General features: G+C 42.0%; 1 protein-coding gene across 1 annotated transcript; it reads left to right on the forward strand.

Moving 5' to 3' along the window:
* Positions 1-8,913: 8,913 nt before the first annotated feature.
* Positions 8,914-22,317, forward strand: LOC308297979 (uncharacterized protein; the record flags this gene model as incomplete). Its single annotated transcript, XM_080741543.1, has 3 exons — positions 8,914-8,970; positions 21,160-21,940; positions 22,232-22,317. 3 exons carry the CDS (start codon positions 8,914-8,916, stop codon positions 22,315-22,317), a joined length of 924 nt encoding a protein of 307 aa, XP_080597669.1.
* Between the last annotated feature and the right edge of the window lie 591 nt (positions 22,318-22,908).

Below are 22,908 nucleotides of genomic sequence, written 5' to 3' on the forward strand. Positions count from 1 at the left end.
GAGAGCAGAGATTACGCGCATAACGTCGCATTACATCATAACCCCATAACAGGGCTGTTGTCCATATCTTGGCTAACAGCGCCCCCGCAAAGAAAGTGGCGACCGTGGGAAATGTAGCTACATGTATTTTAGGGCAGTGGTTCTCAAACGTTTTCATGTCGAGGACCCCCAAATTGACATATATTATTAGCCCGCGGACCCCCCATATGAAAATGATATGCCAGGGACCCGCATATAAGAGAAGATTTTTTTACAGCTCAGTGATTTTCAACCATTTTAATTTCAGGGACCCTCAGTTTGACATGTATTAGGCTGAGGACCCCCATTTAATGGCATTTCTATCCCTGGGACCCACATTTATATTGTGAAATCAATGTTAATTTAACTCAGAGACTGTACAAAATACTACAAATGGAACCAAATGGACCCACGTTAGGTCCATTTGCTTCCATTTGTACACTCTCAGTCAGAGTTACTACATACTGTAAGGGTCTATCATTTAGCTGGGGACACCCTGGAACTCCCTCGAGGACCCCTGGGGGTCCCCAGACCCCATTTTGAAAATCAATGTTTTAGGGCCAACAAAATATTTTATATTTAAGCAAATTGAGCACACTAGCTCTGAAACACTCCTGATTTGTCATTTTACAATATGCCAGCCTTGTTGGCAAACCACATTAAATCACTGGCTGTGTGTGTGTGTGTGTGTGTGTGTGTGTGTGTGTGTGTGTGTGTGTGTGTGTGTGTGTGTGTGTGTGTGTGTGTGTGTGTGTGTGTGTGCGTGCGTGCGTGAGAGAGAGACCTGAAGAGGGGGCAGTATATTTGTGTATTGATCAATTATGAATTGAAACAAAGAATAGCTGAATTTCAGAGAAGCTGCTGGAAGCCCAGTGGTTGTATTTCCTTAAATGTGGTGACATAGTATGACCATGTGATGGGACTGTCCAATTCACTGCCAGAAATAACCCATTAAAATGATCTCATGCATTTGCACTATTTCACAAACAACCCATTAAAATGATCTCATGCATTTGCACTATTTCACAAACAACCCATTAAAATGATCTCATGCATTTGCACTATTTCACAAAGGCACGAAACTCCCAACATTTATATGCTTTATCATATAAAGCCTCTTTTCACTTTTAACAAGTAAGTTCAAATTGATGGGATAGCATTATTGATCAAGGAATTAATTAATCAATCTATCAATCAATCAAGTCTTTATTTACACCTCATGCATTTTAGAAATAGTTTAGTTTAATGTGTAATTCTCAAACTAAAACCTAGAATGGGCATTGTTTTATATTTGGTGTATTATTGACGTTGTATAGAATTAATGAATAGTTTGAAGTATCGGTGTGCATATAAATATGATTTTGAATGGTGGAAACCATACCAAGCCTAGGAAGTTAAACCATATTGTTGCTTACCCTCAGTAAGTAAGAACAGTATGAAAGCTAATTTTCACTCCCTAGTCCCTATACAGCAGGCTGACATGACAAGAAGTGAACTGAGTGACAACAGTGGTTTTCTGAAATCAGTGGAAAATATGGTGGAATCAAAGATCAAATCAAATCTGGAGGACAAATGAATTCATGATTTAAGTATTTTGGTGATGACAAGATCTGTGGTCTGTGACCGAAACGATGCATTTAATAAAATAGTTTTTATTTTTTATTTTTTTTGTAAGATGGTGTGTGGGTCATCATTTTCTCCCAAAATGTTCCACCAGTGGAATGTAAGTTCAAAGACCATTTGCGTTTTGTCTGGTTAATCTTCACTACGGTGTCAAAGTAAACTTTAAATGGGAGAAAGTTGTTGCTTTGGGCTAAAAATAAACATTGAGATTCTGTTCACTGTAAGGGTGTGGACTGAGGAAATGAGGAGAGTTGGGGAATTATTTTGCCAGGCTGGCTCCAAGGCCTCTGTAGCCAGCTTTTCCCTGAAGAGGGAAAGGCAACATATGTGCCTATTAATAGCTCCTATGTTCAGCCAGTAAGGTGGCGCAGCTCCTGACTAATGGCTCCTTTCATTCACTGTTCATAGGCAGAGAGCAGAGCTTACGGCTGTTTTCATCAGCCTCCACACTCGGCACTGGTGATGACGCGCGCACAGAGGCCCCAGACAACTTTATGGCGCACGCTGAGGACTCAACGGCACCTGGAGGTAGAAACACTGTATCAGCAAGAATAGAATATGTAGTGAGTAAGAGAAAGGGGAGAGCTGCAGCATTCGTCATCTTCATGTGGGCAGCATGAGAAAGAAATATGAAGGAATTCAGAAAACATCATAAAATCCTCAGTGTTGATTTAACCCTGAGAGTAGAATTATGGGCCCAAATGGAGGGTGAATTTACTGTGTACACACTACACAGTATATGTAGTGTGAACCCAAGATGCCAATGAGCAGAGCAGCACTGGTTACATAAGGCTGAGCTTAATGCCAACGAAAGGAAACACAGAAAGAAGAAATCCGAGGGGAAAATGTATAGGCCCTTATCCTGCATGTCAGCATTTTGAATGTTAACTTGGAAAAACTTGAACTGCTTCACTTTAAAACTGTGCCACCAAACCAGTTCAATGTGCTTTGTACTGACTAAACAATCAAACTGGATTGTTTTTAAATCACTTTAAATGCTGTCTTAATTTACTGTATAGGCCCTGACACATAGACAGTGTCATTTAAGCTTTCTATGTGTCAGTCTGGAAAGAGACCCAGAGCAGCTCCAATGATCACTTTATTCCACCCCTGACAATTATATCAATCATTATTGTTCCCTTGCCGTTAAAGCCTTTCAAAAGTTTGTTTTGCGTTTTGAGTTCATAACTTGTGAAGAAAATCCACTTCCTGAATGTACTGAGCTGTCAGTTATGTTTATTTTTCAGGAGGGGGGGGGGAGGCATGCCAACAAACTGAACAAGCTGACGAGGAAGTAGTTTGGATTACAGTTCAGAGGACGAGGAGGAAGCTGATGAACCCGTCTCATCCCCTCTATGATGGGCTAGTGGGGATGATGGGGAGCACATGCCCTCATCATTGCCCTCATGCCCTGCATGGCCTACACAAAACAAAGTGACTTGGACGGTAATGTGTGCCAGTACAGCCATCAGGCTCCACAATCAAACCTACAGCCGTGTTCATAGGCTTACTGACTCGTACTGACTTACAGTACGTGGCACATTTGCACATTTGACTACTGCGATTTACCCTACTGAACTCTGGGTATGTATCAAGGACAGCTGTTAAGAGACTCACTTGCAGTATATATTCACTCACCGTTGATAGAGACTGTGTATATTGACAAATGACAGAACATGTTAACTTCCATTACACCAAAAGTACCCATATCGGTAAGAAACAAATTGACCCTTTTAACTGTGATTATAATACAATATAAATTTGTATTACAACTATCCTAATTATAATACACAATAATGGATTATAACTGTGATTATAATACACTATAAAGTATTAATGTATTACTATGATAACTATAATAGATTATAATAGTGGCTATAACACAATATAATCTATTATCATGTATTACAACTATATCCTATAGTGGTCTAAATGAAAAGTCAGTGAGTGATCAGTCATTATGAAGTGTTTGGCCCTATTTGGCCTAGCTCAGACCTACTCTATCCAGGTCCTTGTAGTGGAAAACTTGCCACAAGTGGGCGGTGTGGAGTGGTGTGGTGTGGGGCCATGTCAGTGGAAAAGGGGCTGCAGATTTTTAAAGTAACTCTTACTTCTTTTCTTTTTTTTCTTTCTTTGTATTATCCTTACCTCTAAGTTTACCTGTACATATACATATCCTGTGTTTCATGCTTACTGCTGTTGTCACCACAGCTGAATTTCCCCACAGGGGTCAAGCTCTATCTTACCGTTATCTTATTTACACCTTCACCAACAGCCCAGCCATTGATGAAGGTGTAGTTTACTCAGAGTGCATTCATCATGGCGTTTTTAGCATGTTTGTTTTGGAATTTGTAGTCAGTCTGCACGGTCCATCTGATAATGTTGTTGTGCATGCATTGAGGGTGTGTCCCTAAATAACTCAGAGCCCCCCCCCCCTCCCCCCCTTGCCGCGCAGGAAGCCACCTCCCCTTCCTGTTTAGTCTGTCTCTGATTGGTCCCTGGATCTAGTAGGAGCAACAAAGCAACAAAGCAGTCAACACCACATTTATCAATATCTAAATAAACCTACACTGATAGAAAAAAAACAAAAGAAGTAGCCTATCAGTGAGATTAATCTCCCTCTGTCTGCATCTTCCAAAAATCCTTTTTTGGAGATGCGATTATATAAGCATTCAAAACATGATTGATGGCTGCATGTGTGTGGTGTATTTCTATACTTCTAGACAAAGAACAATACAGCCCTGCCCATCGCAGGGAAAATGGAGGCAATGAGATTTCACAGCTATTGAAGTGGTGAGACAGACGCCTTCTGTTGTGTTTATCACCAGCAGACCTTCTCAAGGGATGTTGTGATCACAGGGGAATTCACTGAAGTATATTTTGATTTGTTCTGCATTTTTACGCTCTCTCTCTCTCTCTCTCTCCATCATTTACTGTAGTAAAATGTTCACAATATTTAATGTAGCCAACCTGCAGACTCCAGTTTAGCCATATGAAGCTGATCATATTAATACTGACAGACATTGGCGCTTAAACACAAAAAAGGAGGAGAACTGCGTTGACTGAAAGAATTCCCTGAGACAGACACTTCCTCCTATTCTTGACCCAATGTGAACCCAAGCATCAACAACCAAACATATCTTTTTAAACTAGAAAAATATTGTTCCTTCGAAACAATTGTGGGCTCGCTTCAAGCCAGAAAACAATGGCTATAAAAGTACAAAATGTCAAGATCGCAGGCAGTGCTCTCTTTGACGTTACTGACGTCAAAGATTGGTCCATTTTGTTCCAAAAATGTGTTGTGCAAAAGTTGACCCGCTGGTGGCGCTATAACAGGCCAATGTGAGAAGGTTGGTATCTGTTCCTTGACCTATTGGGAATGTGCTTGCAAGATTTCACGCACATCCCAGGCTGTGTTCATGATTTGAGGTGTTTTTGGCTTTGGACACTTTATCGCTGCTTGCAGCTATATTTATTATTATTATTTTATAATTTTTTTGTGTGCACTTCATAGGCATGTTAGATAAAGGTCCTTAGATTGCGTGTAGAATGTTTCATGCAAATTGCAAAAAAAAATCCTAGAATAAAAACGGGTTTAAGCGTTTTACAAACTGCTCAAAATTATATAGCGCCCCCCTTTGGCCATTTGGGGTAAGATTGGTTTCAGTGATATTTGAACTAACCCTCTACACTATTTTGTCATGAAAATGTGACTTTGCTTGTATGTTTTAGAGGCAGAAGAATAATTTGCATAAAAATGCAATATTGTTTGAATTATTTAAAAAAGCATGTTTCAATGTTAAAGAAATCCGATCTGACAGATCTTTAGATATCGGTCCAAAGTTCACGTAAAAAAAGTTTTGTGCACGTGACGCGAAAATTCCAGAATAAAAGCGGGTTTACGCGTTTTACAAACTGCTCAAAGTGGCGGAAAATCGAAGGGCGGAGCTTACTTAACAACGACACAGATGTCTTCCGCTTGAGTCAAAGCACGCGTGTAACAAGTTGCATGTCTTCAAACGAAACGAGTCATGACTTATGCCCGTTTGAAGTTTGAATTTTCAGACGCTTCGTATAGCGCCCCCCTTTGGCCGATTGGAATAAAATTGGTTTCAGTGATACCTTGACTAACCCTCTACATCTTTGCCAAATGCCATGAACGTGTAACTTTGCATGTATGATTTAGAGGCCGAAGAATAATTTGCATAAAACTGCAATATTTATTGAATTATTAAAAAATTATATTTCACTTTAAAAGAAATCCGCCGAGATTAGTTTGACCGTATTGGTCCAAAGTTCATGTGAAAAAAGTTTTGTGCGCGTATCGAAAAAAACCCAGGAGGAGATAGATTTTTACTGTTTTTCATATAATTCCGAATTGTGGGAGATCTAAAGGTCAGAGGTCAAAAGTCAGAGGCTAAAAGTTGTTCGGCATGAGGAGACGCATACGTGTATACAGGTTTCATGCCTGTACCTCAAACACAGCATGAGCTATACCTGTTCAAAGTTCGCACTTTCGAAGGCTTCGTGCAGCGCCACCATTTGGCCGATTGCTATAAAAAATAATAGCGCACTTCGCCACTGTAAACTGAACACATTGATGTTTTTATTTTCATTTTCTCACTAAGTATGTAGGAGTAGAAAGGAACCGAAGTTCCCGTCTACTGTCTGACTGATAGATAAATAATGACAATATCTAAAGTGTGCTCGCCAGGTACTGGCGAGCCCACAATAAGAGGAAGCTATCTCATCAGGCTGACGCAATCCTCACACAAGATACTGTAACTGGGGAAAGCAAGAACAGACTGGGTGTCATTCACTTGCCTCCTCACAGTCACAAGTGGGCCTATTAGCCATCTTCATGCCATATTAGGAGATGTGCAGCCGTTGTGTGTAAATGCCATTGGGGTGTGAGGCACCGGTCGGGCCGACAGATGTTTTTCTAAGAGGCTGTTCCTGCTGTTCCACTGCAGACGGCAGTGACTCATGTGACTGAGAAAGGGTCACTTGGACTTACCGGGGACTTTTGTCCAAGTGGGATGTTCACTAGAAAGTTAAATAATAACTGTACACCCATTGTCGGTAACGCGAAGAAAAATAGAGCCTTATCACTTCACGGCAGTGGAAAGAAAATGTCTTGCTGTTAGCTTTTGTTGTTGACATATTATATATGTCCATTCCAGTCCTCAGTCAATTATTCATTCCCTCTGACAGAACAAGGCTCCTAATCATTGTCAGGTGGCTCATGTTGAGTAGAAGTGAAATGTGAGCAAACATTACTTTCACTATCAGCTTACTGTAGAACTAGCAGCCTATAATAAAAATCACCCACTTGAAACCCTATTCTGGGGCAAACAGTCGGTGAAGAGATAGGAGGGGAGGGGGCCTAGTTGCGACCGCTAGGTCGCAAGTTACTACGAAAACCTCCACCAGCTCTGTCAGTCAGTCAGTCAGTCCCTCCGTCTGTCCGTCACGTCACGTCACGTCACGTCACACACTTTTGGCCCTACTCTTATCTCCGGCATCGTTGCCCCTATCCATGCCAAACTTTGCACACACTCCTTGGCTGGTAAACCACAACCTCCGCACCTGATTTCTCACATGCCCCTCTTCTAGCGCCACCATGAGGTTCTGTATATGCGACCTGGCGGTCGCTTTTCTCCCGATTAGGGAGTCTTACTGGTATAGTCCCTTGGGGGACTCTGGTCAAGAATATAGGATTTAAGCCCACTGTTTTTATGCCACCAATTGCTGACTGTGAATGACACCTCCTTTAACCCATTCACTTAATTTGTTTTACATCTTTTGGAAATACACCTGACCTAGAGTAACCTGTGTCACACTTCTAGTCACACTTTAAGCCTCAGGCAAGCCAATTCTGCGGTCAACTCTGTATACAGATAACACTGACTTGCGTAAACCTGTAGCTATTGTAAACAAAAGTCACCTGCTGGATGAGTTTTAACATGGCTCATCCTTGCAAACTATTACGCCCTCCTTGCATGATCATGCAATGGCAACGGTGAATTCCTTGGCAGACTTCAAAACAAGTGCCTGGCTGCTGATAAAAAGATGTGGGAAAAAAGATAACACTAAACATTATGACAAATGAATCACTAATTTCAATAGTTTACTTGCATTGCACCGTTCCTATGTAAAATGTAGTTCAAATTGTTTCATAAACAATACCAGGGCATTATACGTGTAAAGAAAAAACACTTCAGGTGTTTCCATAGCCACACACTACCCTCTCCCATCTGGAAACAAGGAAGTCTTACAGTACGTGAGAAGGCTCAGCATTCAGCAACATAGTTCCTAGATCTAGGACTCAACCTCAGCCTGTGCAGCTGGATCCTGGACTTTCCGTCAGAACGACACCAGGTCATAAGGATGAGCTCCAACACCGCTGCCAGTGCCCCCTGACCTTCAACACCATGCAGAGCCCCCCAGGGCTGCGTTCCCATCTCTACTCCCTGTACACTCACGACTGCTTGGCGACACACAGCTCCAACCAAGTTCACTAACAACAAAACAGTGATAGGCCTGATCACTGATGACGTTGAGACCGCATACAAGAGTGGGGTTTTGAACCTGGTCCGATGGTGCCAGGAGAGCAACCCGTCTCTCAACATCAACAGGACTAAATAGCCCACACCCATGTCCATGCAATGCCCACATTACTGAGAATCTCACCTGGGACGGTCACACCAGCCATGTAGTGAAGAAGACACTACATAGCAACGCCTCTTTCACCTCAGGTGACTGAAGACGTTTGGCATGGGGCCTAAGTTCCTGTGGGCCTACTGCAGAGTTACCACTGAGAGTATCCTGTCCGACTGCATCACTGCCTGGTATTGGAACAATGCCCTCAACCGCAAATCATTGCAGAGTCATGCAGACAGCCCATTGCATCAGTAGATTTAAGCTTCCCTCCATCCAGGACATAATGGCAGGCGTTGATTATCCAAGACCCTGGCCATCACAACCACAGACTGTTTCAAATGCTGCCACTTGGTAAGGGGCTTCGCAACCACAAGGCCACCGGCAGCGGTCAATGGCTACTTCAGATGTTTAGTACCCATATAGGCCCCCATTTGTGACATCATTTTCCTATGGATTCGGGTTTTGTCAACATTAAATTCAATTAAATTTCAATTCAAATGGCTTTATTGGCATGAGAAAGCATACGTTAACATTGCCAAAGCAAACGTGGAACAATACAATCAAAACAAAAGAATGTATGTACATTATCTCTGGAGTAATGTGATCAAGATGTATCTGTCAGATTCTTCATACGAGCAGGCCATGCTTTATGGACCCTGTCCCTGGGTAGGAAACCCGGCCTGTTAGAGACCTGCACTCCGAGGAACTCACTTTTTTTTTCTCACATTTTTATTTGTTGAATCTTAAATCCATTTCCATGAGTGCCGCACTTGTCACAGACATGCGCAGATCAAGTTCTGTCTTAAAGATGTCGTGCCATAGTTTTATACTTTGCCTGTTTAATAGTTATCATTACTCCAATAGACCACCGGGTGTGGTTATAATATGCCAATACTGTTGTATGTCTTACCTGTGATATTTTGACATTTGAGCCACTTTATGATCAGGAAAAGATATATTTTGAAAGAATATTAGCTGATAATATAATTTGAAAACAAGAATGTATTACCAGTTGCCTACTTCTTTGCCTATCCAACCCATCTAACAACTTCCAGTGTTTACAGTCAGCCAGCACTATATGACCCTAGAGTAGACACACTATAGTCTAGATAAATCCATTGCAATGCCACAGGAGAATCCTCTCTATTCTCATAAGTAAACGTCCCAGGAGTCTGGCCAGTGATATTATGCGCGTACAGAAAACAATTCTGCAAGTAGGGCGCACATACTAGGCTAAAGACATCCTGAGGAAATCACCTCACCCCCAGAGTTTACAGTAATGATGCTTCAAAGCTTGGACCACATTCAAGAATGGGTGTGTAGGAGATGAATTGGGTTTTCAGTGCGAGAAAAATCAATCAGTGTAAAAATGACAAAGGATCCTCAAACTATACGTTCACACGGCCCTGGTTTAGTGCATGTCCTGTTTGTTGATGAGACAGAAAACAAATGTATTCTCTCTCAGTCTCTATCTACTACCTCCCTCGCTTAGTTTCTCAGGAGTCTTAAACAATGAGTTCCTTGCCTAGGTACGGTATATTAGATTGTGTTGTTTGAGCATTTTGATAAGCCATGCAGGAAACAATGGCTTTTCCGAGCACAGGTCTCTGCCAGGTCAGGAATGTTTGTTGTGGGCTTGCATTGTTTGGTACAACCAACCATGATAGAATATGAAATATCTGACAGATCCGGTTTCATCACAAAGTTTTAGGCAGATCGGTGCAGTTATAGGTCAAGAAAGAAATGACTCTACCTGTTATAGCGCCACCATGAGGCTGATTTGAACATTTTCAAGTGGCATTTCTTCCTCAGCCTAGTGGGAATGTGCGTGCACCGCAATCGGACGCTGCATTCATGATTTCTAACATTTTGTTCACTATGGGCCATCCTGCAAACTTTGCATGACACAAATGTTTCCTTGGCCTCTAGTCTATAGAGCAGGGGTTCTCAAACTTTTTTGTACCACGACCCCATATTATGAGGGAAATTATTTGGTGACCCCAGCCCTGCCTCATGATTTGAGGCAATCTTAGCCAATCAGGATGGAATATGAAAAATCCGAAAGACATGTTTTGTTTAATGACTAGAGATCATGTGTACTAGCGATTTACGTGATGTTTGGACAAAATCTGTAGGAGTACTGTTTCGCTAAAATCTGCCTCCTGTGAAAAACAGGCCCACGTGAAAACTTTGGGGCAGAGGTTCTGTTTCGCTGCCATGGTGCCAACAGTGCCAGAGATTAGCTGTTAACAGATGGACAGACGGACACACACAGAGAAACACGGTCGGACAGGGTGCAAAACATAGTCTCGGCCATACGACCTTTCGGCCTGGCGGAGACAAATATTGAACCCTAAATGCAAAACAATAACCTTATTATTTTCAATAAGCATGTATATGTATATGTATATGTGTGTGAATGTGTGTGATTATATGTATTGTATTATATGTAAAAAAAAAACAATAACAATATATATATATATATATATATATAAAAAAGCAAGCAGTTTGTTGTTTGTGTTTGTTTAAAATTTCTGTTTAGTTTTAATTTGTTTTTAAAGCTAGTTTATTGTTTTTTTAATCAATTTTAGTTTTAGTTTTAGTTTTTTTAAATATTTTGTAATATGGATTAATCAGAGACGAGATTCAACAAGGTCAGAAGAATTGCGCATCTACAAGCTCACTATGTGTTGCATCGAGACTTGTTGTGAGCTTCACAATCTTTGACGGCTTAAAAACACACACACACACACACACACACACACACACACACACACACACACACACACACACACACACACACACACACACACACACACAAACACACACACACACACACACACACACACACACACACACACACACACACACACACACACACACACACAAACACACACACACACACACACACACACACACACACACACACACACACACACACACACACACACAAAACATGGCACAGCTAAAAAATAACAGAAGATAAGATTTCATATGTACCCAAAATACTAGCCTTGTATGAAATTTACAAAGACTAAAACTAAGGACATTTTATTTAGTTTTTGTTACTAAAAATAAATACAAAATAAAAAAAAATTAAGCACCTAACCCTTTCAGTTAAAGAACCAGGGTTCTCTGGTGGGAGCAAATACAGTACATTCACACCTCATGTAGGCTTTCTGTTTCAACACCCTGTTGATTATCTCATCATCATGGGCTTAAACCTTATTTTTTTTCTTATTTAAAAATAAAATAAGGAACAAGCTTGTCTCTCTCTCACTCACTGCTGTGATTCATCAATCCTCTGATTCATCTTTGCAATTGATCACTACCATGCATATGCCATCTCAGTGGATCTGAGCTTTGAAATAAATGTTATCTTGGATTTAGTTGTTTTTTTAATTGTTGTGCCTTTCCATTCAGGCTAAAAATATCCCAATGACACAATCATGTTCACCCTACACATTGTTATTGACAAATAAGTGTGTAACATATTGGCATCAAACCAGAACACAGTGTGGCGATTGACACAGATAAAAACGGAACACAAAGTATAGGAACAGCTCCTGAGCTTATTCCTGTTCTGGTAAACATGCAGGCACTATGTGCAGAGCAAAGCGTTGTGAGTTGTAAATCTTGTTATTCGTGTTTGCATATCACTAGGACCTAGGCCTTATCTAACTTCCCTATTTTATTTTTGTGTACCGTAACTCGACCTATAACGGAGAGCAGGGGTGGCTGTTCAGCTTACAGTAATAACAACATGTCACTGTTTGAAGCTGAATATGATGCTTTTTTTCCAAAACAAATGTTAGATAATATCTGTAGATTCTGGTGGTTCACGATTGTTGACAGAATGTTTGAAATGTTGCTGACTTTATATTTTGTCTATATATTGTTTATACTTTGTCTTAAGACAACAAAGTATATGGGCATCATCAATAATTTTTCTGTACAACAAAGTCAATGGGCTTTATGAGTATGATTCTTACATATTACATCTGGGCTTTGCACGGACATCTCCCTTCTTCCAATGATCCAAAAACATGCTCAATTCTGCCTTGATGTCTGGGTCAGTGTAAATGTAGCCTCGGAAACCCAGACTTTTATTTTGGCGATAGGAAGAGAAAATAAAAGTGTAAATGTGACAAAGTCATCTCCCATTTACTTGTGTTAACCACTTAAAGCCTGTATTTTATATATCATTTATGTTTTTCAAAGTGCATTACAAATAAAATTCATTATTTGTATTTCTATTATCATTACTAGTGTTATCAATACTTGGTCTCCTCCTTTTTTAAATAGCTCACAACGTGTTGTAAGCTTGTATATCTGCTATTTCTGGTGAATATCTGCCTATTTGATTCAGCTAATTATGATATGTCCAGAATAGGGACGATAGGGTGATCTTTAATTGACAGGTTGGCAATGAAGATGCCCATTGTACAGTATAAGGGCAAATCTTCACAATGAGCTTTTTATAGCCCAAGTCGTATTTGTGTCAGGGACACAATGTGTTGCTACATTATGTTCTATCTATGTGTGGATAGCGGTTGCAGATTGCAGATCGGAATGCAGTGTGCCAAGCATATTGGGTAGGCCTACGTCTCTGTGAAATATGGTGAGCCTATAGCAAGGGTTCTTAGTGGGGGTCTCTAAAATGACCAACATTAGGGGCAGAATAAATAAATAAATAATAGCCTTTATGGGTGCACTTTAATGCTCGTTGGTCCCATACATGTACACAAACACACACGCACGAAGCACGTACACTACACACTGCACCAGCTCAATACTTGCACTTTTAACAGCAACAACCCAAGACTAGATGCGTGTAATAATAATAATAATACATCAGACTTATATAGCGCTTTTCAAGGTACCCAAAGTCGCTTTGCAAAACAGAAATAAAAAAAGTAATAAACAACTTTATTAAGAGAAAAATGTAAAAGGCTAAGCTAAAAAGAAAATTATCAGGGACACAGAACAAATTAAAATGGCAGAGAGGGAGAGTAGAGTTAAGTGGGGAAAGCGAGTCTAAAAATTTGGGTTTTGAGGGAGGCTTTGAACACGCCGAGGGTGGGAGCGGCTTTTATGTGAGGTGGGAGTGGGTGGGGGGCTGCAACTGAGAAACACCCCAGGTGCGTTTTGTTTTTGTTTGTTTTATGGGTGAATTCCAGGAGGTTGGCATTGCCAGACCTGAGGGGACGGGAAGGAACATGAGGTTTGACGAGGTCAGAGATATAGTGGGGAGCCTGGTTATTGAGGGCCTTGTGGGTGGTGATCAGTGTGTATTGCAACTATAAAGTTTCGATAGCCTGGAATATGCCATCCTTTAATTTAAACACTGCTACCCTGTTGCCCTCTCAGAACCCTATAACTTCACTCACTCTCCCAGACCCTCTACCTGAAGAGGTGGCACTGGTTTACTTACTGCATAGGCCTATCCCCCAAGTGGTATTTCTATGTTCCTAATATTTCTTTCCTTTAAATTTTTTTCAACTTATCAACATTTGAATTTCTTGCATAATGTTTCATTCGTCTCAATTACACAACCTGTCCCTCTTTCTGTCCTTGTGCTCTACCCAAGTGGACTTGGGCGACTATAATAGTTCCCCAAGTCCACTTGGGGACTTTTCGGAAGATTGTACTCATCTCATTCTACTAGGGTGACTTCAACCTATACCCAAACACAATCATTATTTGTTAGTTCTCTCTTGTCTTCACGCTTCTTATCTCCTTTTCCTCCTACCCATAGACAGGGTAATGTACAGTATATGTGTTGGACCTAGTCTTCGCTAGACTCAGAGCCTGCTTTCCCTCACCTTTCTGATACTCCCTTTTATGTCTTCGACCACCACTTTATAACTCTTTCCACCATTGCAATGAAAAATACATTATTTGTGATTAAAATAGGTTTATGATTTTGTATAGACAACGCTCATAGATGCCTTCACAAGAGCTCAGATTATGGCATTGAAGCATTATGGCAGCTTCAATGACAATAGTCAGAAACACTGATAGTAGTCCAAATAATACAATTGGCTATATCTGATTTGGTTTGTGAAAAGGTTCTCTATAGCTTCTGGTTACACCGTCCTTTTTCTTATATGAACATTCTGTGGTTAAAGCCTAATTTATACCTCAAATAACAGATCTTTGAAAATCAGTTATTTCCGGTCGTCACCGTGACAAGTAGGGATGTAACATAGACATAGAAAGGTAGACGCCTCCTTCGGCTAGGGGGCGTATGCATTGAGCAACTAAGGGAATCTTTGTCGCTTCCGTATTCATTGCTTCCGCGTGCGTCACACATACGGAAGTCGGTAAGCCAATCAGAGGCAGGTGGGGGCTGGTCTTACGTATGCAGCCTGTAAGAACAGCTGAGCCGCGCAACATCGGAACTGGCTCTGTTGAAATGAATTGTGGTCCTTGGATAAGTCACGGAAAAGACAAACCGTGATTGGCCAGTAGTCACTTTGACTGACAGCGTTCCCTTAGTTTTTCTAGGAAGTCCGGACTAGAACTTTTGCACATCGCTCCAATGAACTGCAGAGGCGAACGAGGCATCTAGCTCTTTATATCTGTGGGGATGCAAGATGCACAAATATGTCGGCCACATATCGGTATCGGATGATATTTGCCGGTATCTGTAAATATCGCTATCGGCAAATAAAGTTGACATTCAGCGATAGCAGTTAAGGCTTTATCAGAGTCCGAGCGGTGAAGAGCTATCACCTCAACTTGTAGGTATAAGCTATCACCTAAAAATGAGAAAACAAGAGGAGGCCATCATAGTTACGAACTCGCGGTGAAGTCCCATCACTGCACCTCAAAAGCAAAAACAGGGGGGCACGGTGGCGCAGTCAGTAGTGCTGTCGCCTCACAGCTAGAAGGTCCTGGGTTCGATTCCCGCCAGGGGACACTGTGGGTGCTGGGGGCGTGTTCCCTCCTCCGCGTCATCAGTGCCCCCACCCTAGGTGGGGTTGGCAAAAGGGCCTTTCTGTGTGGAGTTTGCATGTTCTCCCTGTGTCTCCTAGGGTAGATACCCTCACAAAAACATGCAGTAATCCTGGTCTCTATAATGCCTCCCCGCGCCTGATGGAGGGAATGAAACTGGTTGGAATAACGTGTTCCTTCCACGCGCTACGTCCAACCGGGGAAGCTCCCCCTGTCAGGTGATAAGAAGCGGCTTGCTCACTCCTCATGCATTGAAGGAAGCATGAGCTCAGTTCGGGGCCCTCCCCAGGTTGGCAGAGGGAGAGTAGAGCCCAGGATTACAGCTTAGGCAATTGGCACCGGGTGAAAAAATGGGTTACAAAAATCGTGGGATAAAAATTTAAAAATAAAAAAATGAAAGCAAAAACAGAGGAGAGATGTCGGGGTTCGCAGTGATTGCTCTTCACCGTGGCTAATGATGTAATGTTGTAGTTTTCTGACTTTAAAAGACTACACGGCATCACTGCAGACTGTACTATGATGCCCCCTTAGTCATCACTCGTCAATCGATATTTATCTGTTCTTGGGAAGCATCATTTTTGCTCTGGCTATATTGGTGTTGGTTATCTGCAGCCTATCAAGATTCTGAACAATTATTTTGAATTAAATAATAGACCTAATTAAATAAAATCTAAAACATAGGATACATGTAGCTAATCACACAGGCTTTTTTTTTTCTTTTTTTTTTACATGAACCCCAGCTCATTTGGTTGCATGCACTGCTGTGTTCTACCTGTCACACGGGTATATGGAGTATGCTGTGAAGAATTCTTTTTGAAAAAGAGCATGCCCTTGTCAGCCTCGTGAACCTTTCAAAGTAGCGTATCTGATATGCATTATGCACTGGCGTATGCGCTGGCCACACGAATAGCCACGGATCATAGATTATAGTATGCCCTCAAAAAATGTCTAGAACACACCACTGGTTGCATGGTATAGGCTAACAAACTTGGTGCCTGTTTTGCGGTATTTCTAAGTAAGATGGAGTGGGTGGGTGTGATGGACCATTATGTCACTGGTGGCCAATAATAGTTCCAGTGTCTCTTTTCTAGGTACTGGGGTGGGTGTGACGTACACTCCAAAACTTAACTGTTGTTGGGCCCAGCCCAGAAGAAACAGGGGCCCTACTGTTTCCACCATGAAGGGCACACCCATACACATAGGCACATATGCAATTGCAAACATGCACTCTCTCTCTCTCTCTCACACACACACACACACACACACACACACACACACACACACACACACACACACACACACACACACACACACACACACACACACACACACTGTGTGTACATGCACACAAACATACACATGGAACCGTTTAGCCGCTTTCCCCTGCCACTGTTCAAATGCCCCCAAAATAAACAGTCGAAACAGATCTTAACAAGTAAGGCCAGTGATCCCCATTAGAAAAAGGCGGCGTGTGACGCAATGTGATGCTGGTGAGAGGTAGTGGGTTTCAGATGTTTTTAACCAGTTATACAGTGTGTGGTTCATGTGTGAAGTGATGCTTGAGCTCACTTATAATGTAAGGGGCTTAAAACTGATGGAATATTGGCTACTAGGGACTGACAATTTACGTCACAAATATAATCCCCTTCAGATTCAATTGAAAAACATATGCCACAATGATGTTTTAGCAAAAAAGAAAAAGAAAAAGTTACAACATTGATTGATTGATTGAAGAATTTATTAGAAGTTTGCAATAGAAAACGTACAGTTTCATGACAGTACAAATCACTGGTACAAGGTCAACTAAAAGAAGATCCTAGAAAGCCGAGGCTTATTTCCACAGGAACCACACTTTAAGTATCTCATATAACATTGAAAGACAGACCGATAGAACATAGTGCTTTATCTAGGATAATATCAGTTTCAAAAGCATAACATCAAATAAAAAAGGCAGAAAAAGAAAGGGGGAGGGGGGGGGGGCATGGGGGCTTAGTCTATTTACAAGTCACGGGTAGTAGCTGTCTGAAGGTGACTTTTCATACCAATTTTGAAGGTTTGCTCTCCTTTAAGGCTTGTGGAAGGGCGTTCCACATGTTGATGGTATAGCAGGAGAACGAGTTAGAGCCTTGTTTGGTGTTAAATCTACTTTGATGATGATTAGTGGAGCTGCCTCTGGTGTTGTGATCGTGAACATCCTTGACCTTTAAGAAGTAGTTTGTCAGGTACATGGGTATCTTGGAGGTGTAGTGATTGTACATGATTGTCAACAAGCTAGGTGTGGGAAAAAATCTTATTGGGTAACTGACATAACATAAAAACATAGGCTACAATGTGTCAACAGAGCTGATGGTACATTCATCTTGCCTTGTAGCCTACTGTATATGGAAAACAATTGACCTTTGATCAGCTGGTTAGTAGATATGGAAAACACTTCATTGACACTATTAAAAAGGAGCTTCATAATATCACACCCATGACCGCTTTAGATAGGACCACTCTAAAAATAGAACCCATATCATATATTCAAGGCCAGTTATCTGTATTTTATGATTCGTTGCAGTACCTAATCAAAGGGAAATTGATAAATTAAAATACAGCATATATGAAAAGTGATATAGCTCTAATATTAATATAGTTTTTTTTGACCATAAATTATATTGAAGATGTTATGTTGGTGGACTGTTGGGGGTCGGTACAAACTCAAAATGTAGATCTAGAAAAAACGAAACTAAATTTGCAATGTGTGTTGGGAGGTGATTCATTGTGAATGGTGAGAGAGAGTGGGGGGGTGGGGGTGGTGGAGGAGAGAGATTAATAGCCTATCTGAAACCGCAACTATCTCCTTCCAGACTTCCAGTGTAGTCATCCTCTTCCTCCGTCTCTCTGTATCTTCAAACTCCCCTCCTCTGGCACCCTGCACCTCCTCCTCCTCTCAAGTCGTCAGAAGCAGATCACATGCGCGCTCACTCCACTCCAGTGCGCGCTCCGGACGCACGACGCGCCCACGTCGTTCAAAAAGCACAGCTCCTGCGCCGCCTTTGAGTCATTCAAGTCACAGCCATCATCAACGAGCGTCACAGACAGACAGTGAGTGAACGCACGCCGACACTGGTGAATAAAGAAAGAGCGAGAGCGCTTTCATTTCTCCCACTGCCACCACGTTTTATGCTGTCATATTATACGCTGATCCCCATTGTTTGCGAGGCTGGGGAGTGGGGACACAATAACGACATCACCACCAGCCACCAGGCAGCGAGGCGTGAGAGAACAAGACCTGTTGTTTACGGCGTGGAACGTTCGAGGACGCGTTTAGCTGAATTTTAGCTGATTTTTTAATGTTGGATGTTATCGAGCGGACTGGCGGATCACAAGCTCTGCTGCAGCAGCCACCTTGCACCACCTGTCCACCTGGATTAAGGCACAGCAGAGAGTCTCTATGACTCTGTGGCCAGGTAAGACCCCACTTCATTTATTGATTTGCAATTAACTATGTACATTTACTTAAGTAATGTATAAGTACAATTTTGAGGTATTACTTGAGTATTTCCAATTTCCAATCTTATTTTTTCTACTCCACTAGGCTACATCTCAGATCCAAATATGGTATTTTTACTCCAATACATTTATTTGACAACTTTAGCAGGAGCTTGTGGATCTTTCAAAAAATATTTTTTACGCAGTGACATTTCATACTTTTGAAAACTTGTGAAAGGGGACATTCTGCATAATGAGTATAGGCTACTTTCTACTTTTAATGCTACAATAATAACCTTTTGATACGAGTACTTTTAACCAAGTAAATGTTTAATTCCGGACTTTTACTGTATTTCATTACAGTATTGGTACTTGTACTTAGGTAAAAACATATTAGTAGGCTAGGCTACAGCCTACTTTTCCCCACCACTGCCCAGCTTGTAGGCCTACCTCACTCAACTCCCAGGCCAGGTATAATAGAGGGTCTATTTTCACTTTCTTATTTATTTATTTATTTATTGTCAGTCTACTTTAAATTTTTCATTTATTTTTGAAAGTATAATGAGCCCTGTCCAGTTTTGTCCAACTTGAGATGAACAGAATATTAAACTTATTAGGCTATCAACCTGTGTGTTGAGATATTTAAAGCGTCTGAAAAGTGCTAATGTTTTGATTGACAACATAGACGCTTGTTTAGAATACTGTGTTTTGACTATGGTATGTGTCTCTAGGTTAGAATGAAGGTCAGACCTCATAAACTGATAGGCCTATTCCTAGTATTCCCACCCCTCTCAAAATTCCCCTTGAAACTGCGAGTTGGCTTTGACTTTGACATAATATATGTGAACAGTCGGGATTAGATGTCACTGTTGGAGCTACTGTGCACAGTCTACTGTGTACTCTCAGTTGATGGTCTTGTAGGCAGATCTGTAAAATAGCCTACTTAACTTTTGAGGCATGATAATGATTACAAAATAACTTAGGATTACAAAATAACTGTAAATGTACAATTAAAATGTACACACATACAACTGTACATTTGTATTTATAGAATGTGCATGTTCAGAGATGTGCAGCTATGGGGCTGTTAAGTATGACATTTGTAGGCAGAGGAGAATTTCTGCCCCCAGTTTCCGTGAATCTTTTTACTATTTTTACTATTTACACATTTTTCTTCTCTTTGTTGTTGAAAGGAAAGTGTGAGAATTATACTTTAGTGTATTTTTGTCTCGGATCTGTTGAAATAGCGAGGGACAGAAAATGCTCTGGGGGCAGAGTTCTCCTCTGCCTACAAAATTATGTCACAGCTTAAAAGCCCCATAGGGACAGCAGCTCAGTATTGTATCTTTATCCTTACCTTCAATTGTATTATTGTCTGGTGTACCATGAAGGTGTCAGACTTCAGGATTATTGCACTGTTGTGTAAGTCCATGGTTGTCATGTTAGTGTGTGAGCATGAGAATGTCTCTGTGCCCCTCCTGCATGTCTGTATAGTTGTAACCCAAACATGTAAGTCTTGGGTCAGAGTCAGACCATGCTTTTAGTTCAGCTTTCTCTCTGTGATGATGTGACACACTCACCAAGGCATGCCATTGTTTTTAGGAGAAATATTTGGCGGGGAGCGCAAAGCTGTTTCCTGTACGGGGGGCTTGACTAACAATGGCCACACTACCTTAGAACAGTCGGCGGTTCTCTCCAAGTCACTTCTGAGGCCGTTTGTAGGATGTTGAAAGAATGGCCAACAAAAGAGAAAGGGGAAAAAATAAAATGTAACACAATGGCTGTAGCGACCAGAGGAGAGCGTTGAAGTTTTTTGGTGGGTTAAAGACAATGGGGGCAGCTGTGAGTATTACATAAGACGTTAGTTGGCGAGGTCACATATAAGCCCTAATGTGTGGAATGCACTTGTCTGTGTCCCCTCTCACATGGACCTGTCTGGTCTTCAAGATTCTCGTGTGTCCCATGACTTTAGGTTTTCTCTTAAGGAACTGAAATTGTGTTTTGATAAATGTATTCCTAAATATATTATACTTAACTGTATTCCTAAATATATTATACTATCACTGATGCCCCATTATAAAAAAGATTAGGGTAGCCAATGATCTCAACCAAAGTCCGTGCATAAGTGCATGTCTCAAGCGTTCATTCCCGTCAACAAAAGCCCAGGCCAAGGCACGCTCGTTAATATTTAACGGCCGGTGTCTGTGGTAAATTAATATTATGTGTGGATGCGTCACTCTTGTCAACTGAGCTTTGTTTTTGTGCACTGTAGTACACTGACTGGTACGGTGCCAGCCACTTGAGGAAATATGTCTCCATTTCCTTAAGAGCTGGTCAATGTCAAACCATGCAATAAACGAGAACATTTTCATACCTCAAGACTAACTACGAATGCCTCTAATATTTATGTGCTATTCTCAGCACATAATTGGGCCTGCTGCTAACTTCAGTTTCATCGGTTTCTTTCCAGATAAGAGCGGTGGATGCGACGACACTGCATCTGTAGAGGAAACGCAGACCAGTGGAACGGAGCCTGAGGAGGATCCATCCAACTCGGCTGACCCAGAGCTGGCCTCTGAATCTTCCCCCAAGTCCTGCCTGAAACGCACCATGGCTCTCAGCACCCTCCACCTCATACAGACTCTTAAAAACTCCCCATCGGCCCTCCGCCGCCGCTTCCTCCGAGACCGCACAGAGTCGCTGTCCCACGGCGACCCGCTCTTCAAGGTCCACTACCTGGGCACAGAGAAAATCTTCTCCCTGGATCGAGAGCAGGCAGAAAACGCGATAGGCCATTTGCTAGAGGGCACCGGCAACGGAAAGAAGCTGGGCAAAGACCATGCCCTGGTGGTGCGTCCAAGGTACGTGGAGGTCAAGGAGCTGAGCACAGGCCGGCAGCTCACCAAGACCTACCTGCAGGACATTGCCTACTGTGCCGCTGACTCCAACAGACCCAATGTCTTCCTGTACATCTGTAAGAAGCAAGGGCAGCAGCTCCAGTGCCGGGTGTTCTGGTGCAGCCGGGCAGAGCGGGCGAGGGACATGACGGCCTGCCTGGCACATTCCTTCCAGCGGGCGCTGAGAGACTCGCAGCAGGACGGCTCAGCTACTCTCCCCCTGGGAGAGGTGAAGGGGATGGAAGACCTGCCCAAGACCCCTACAATGGCCAAGACCTGCACACTCCCCACAAGTCTAGGAAAAGGTGAGCTTTTGCTTTGAGCGACACATGCTAATATTGATTATTGCAATACATTCTGTGATACTATTTCAACAATATTGCAACGTAATTTACAACTAAAATACCCCCCTTGTGTACTAATTCACCTTTTTATGGGAGTTAAATTAAGTCTGGATTTGACTGTGTAGCTGTATAATGAGATCAAGGGTTGTTCCCTCGGAGAGAAACGCAAATACCCGTCATAACCATTTGAATGCCATGCTTTAAATTCAACCAACTGACTGTACTGACTTTGTGTCTTTTTGTGTTTTTAAGTTCGCTGGAAGAAGAGGGGCTCTGTGTCTCACAGCCCCCTCAAGGCCATCACTAGAAGAGGATCCACCTCGGACAGCTGGAATTAAATCAAAGTCCCGAAAACAATGGGGCCACATTAACCCGATGAAATCTCAAGCACCACACAACACTGGCAAGGGAGGGAGGGAAGGAGTAACAGAAAGAGGGAAGGAATGAGGGTGGGATGAGTCCACACGTACACATCTGAGGATTGCAGGGACATTTCTGTAGCCAGAGACTTGACGGACTTGAGAGCTTTGGAAGTAGCAGCATCAGCTGTCGACGCTTGCGAGTTGGCAAACCATACGGTTGGCTGATGGCACAAGAGGCTGTTGACAGCTGCCATTATTCACGTGTCAACGGCTACTAGCAGACTTGTGGCTGACTCCAGACCACTTCATTTCCACTGCCACTAACGATGGCTTATTGGGTCGAAGAGTCCGGGTGACCAAATGTCTGTTGAAAGAGACAAAGTGGTGTGACGCTAAAGAGTATATCACCAAAACCAACAACATTACACAGGACACAGACAAAACTGGATCAGAACACAGCCAAAACTGGATCCAAACAGACATATGGGACTTGGCCAAAACTGGATACAAACAGACAAACTGGGTGCTGGTTTTAAAAGATTGTCTTTTATTTTTACGTACATTAGT

This window comes from Nannobrachium achirus (genome assembly GCF_963921795.1).
Source record: "Nannobrachium achirus genome assembly, chromosome: 14".
NCBI lineage: Eukaryota > Metazoa > Chordata > Actinopteri > Myctophiformes > Myctophidae > Nannobrachium > Nannobrachium achirus.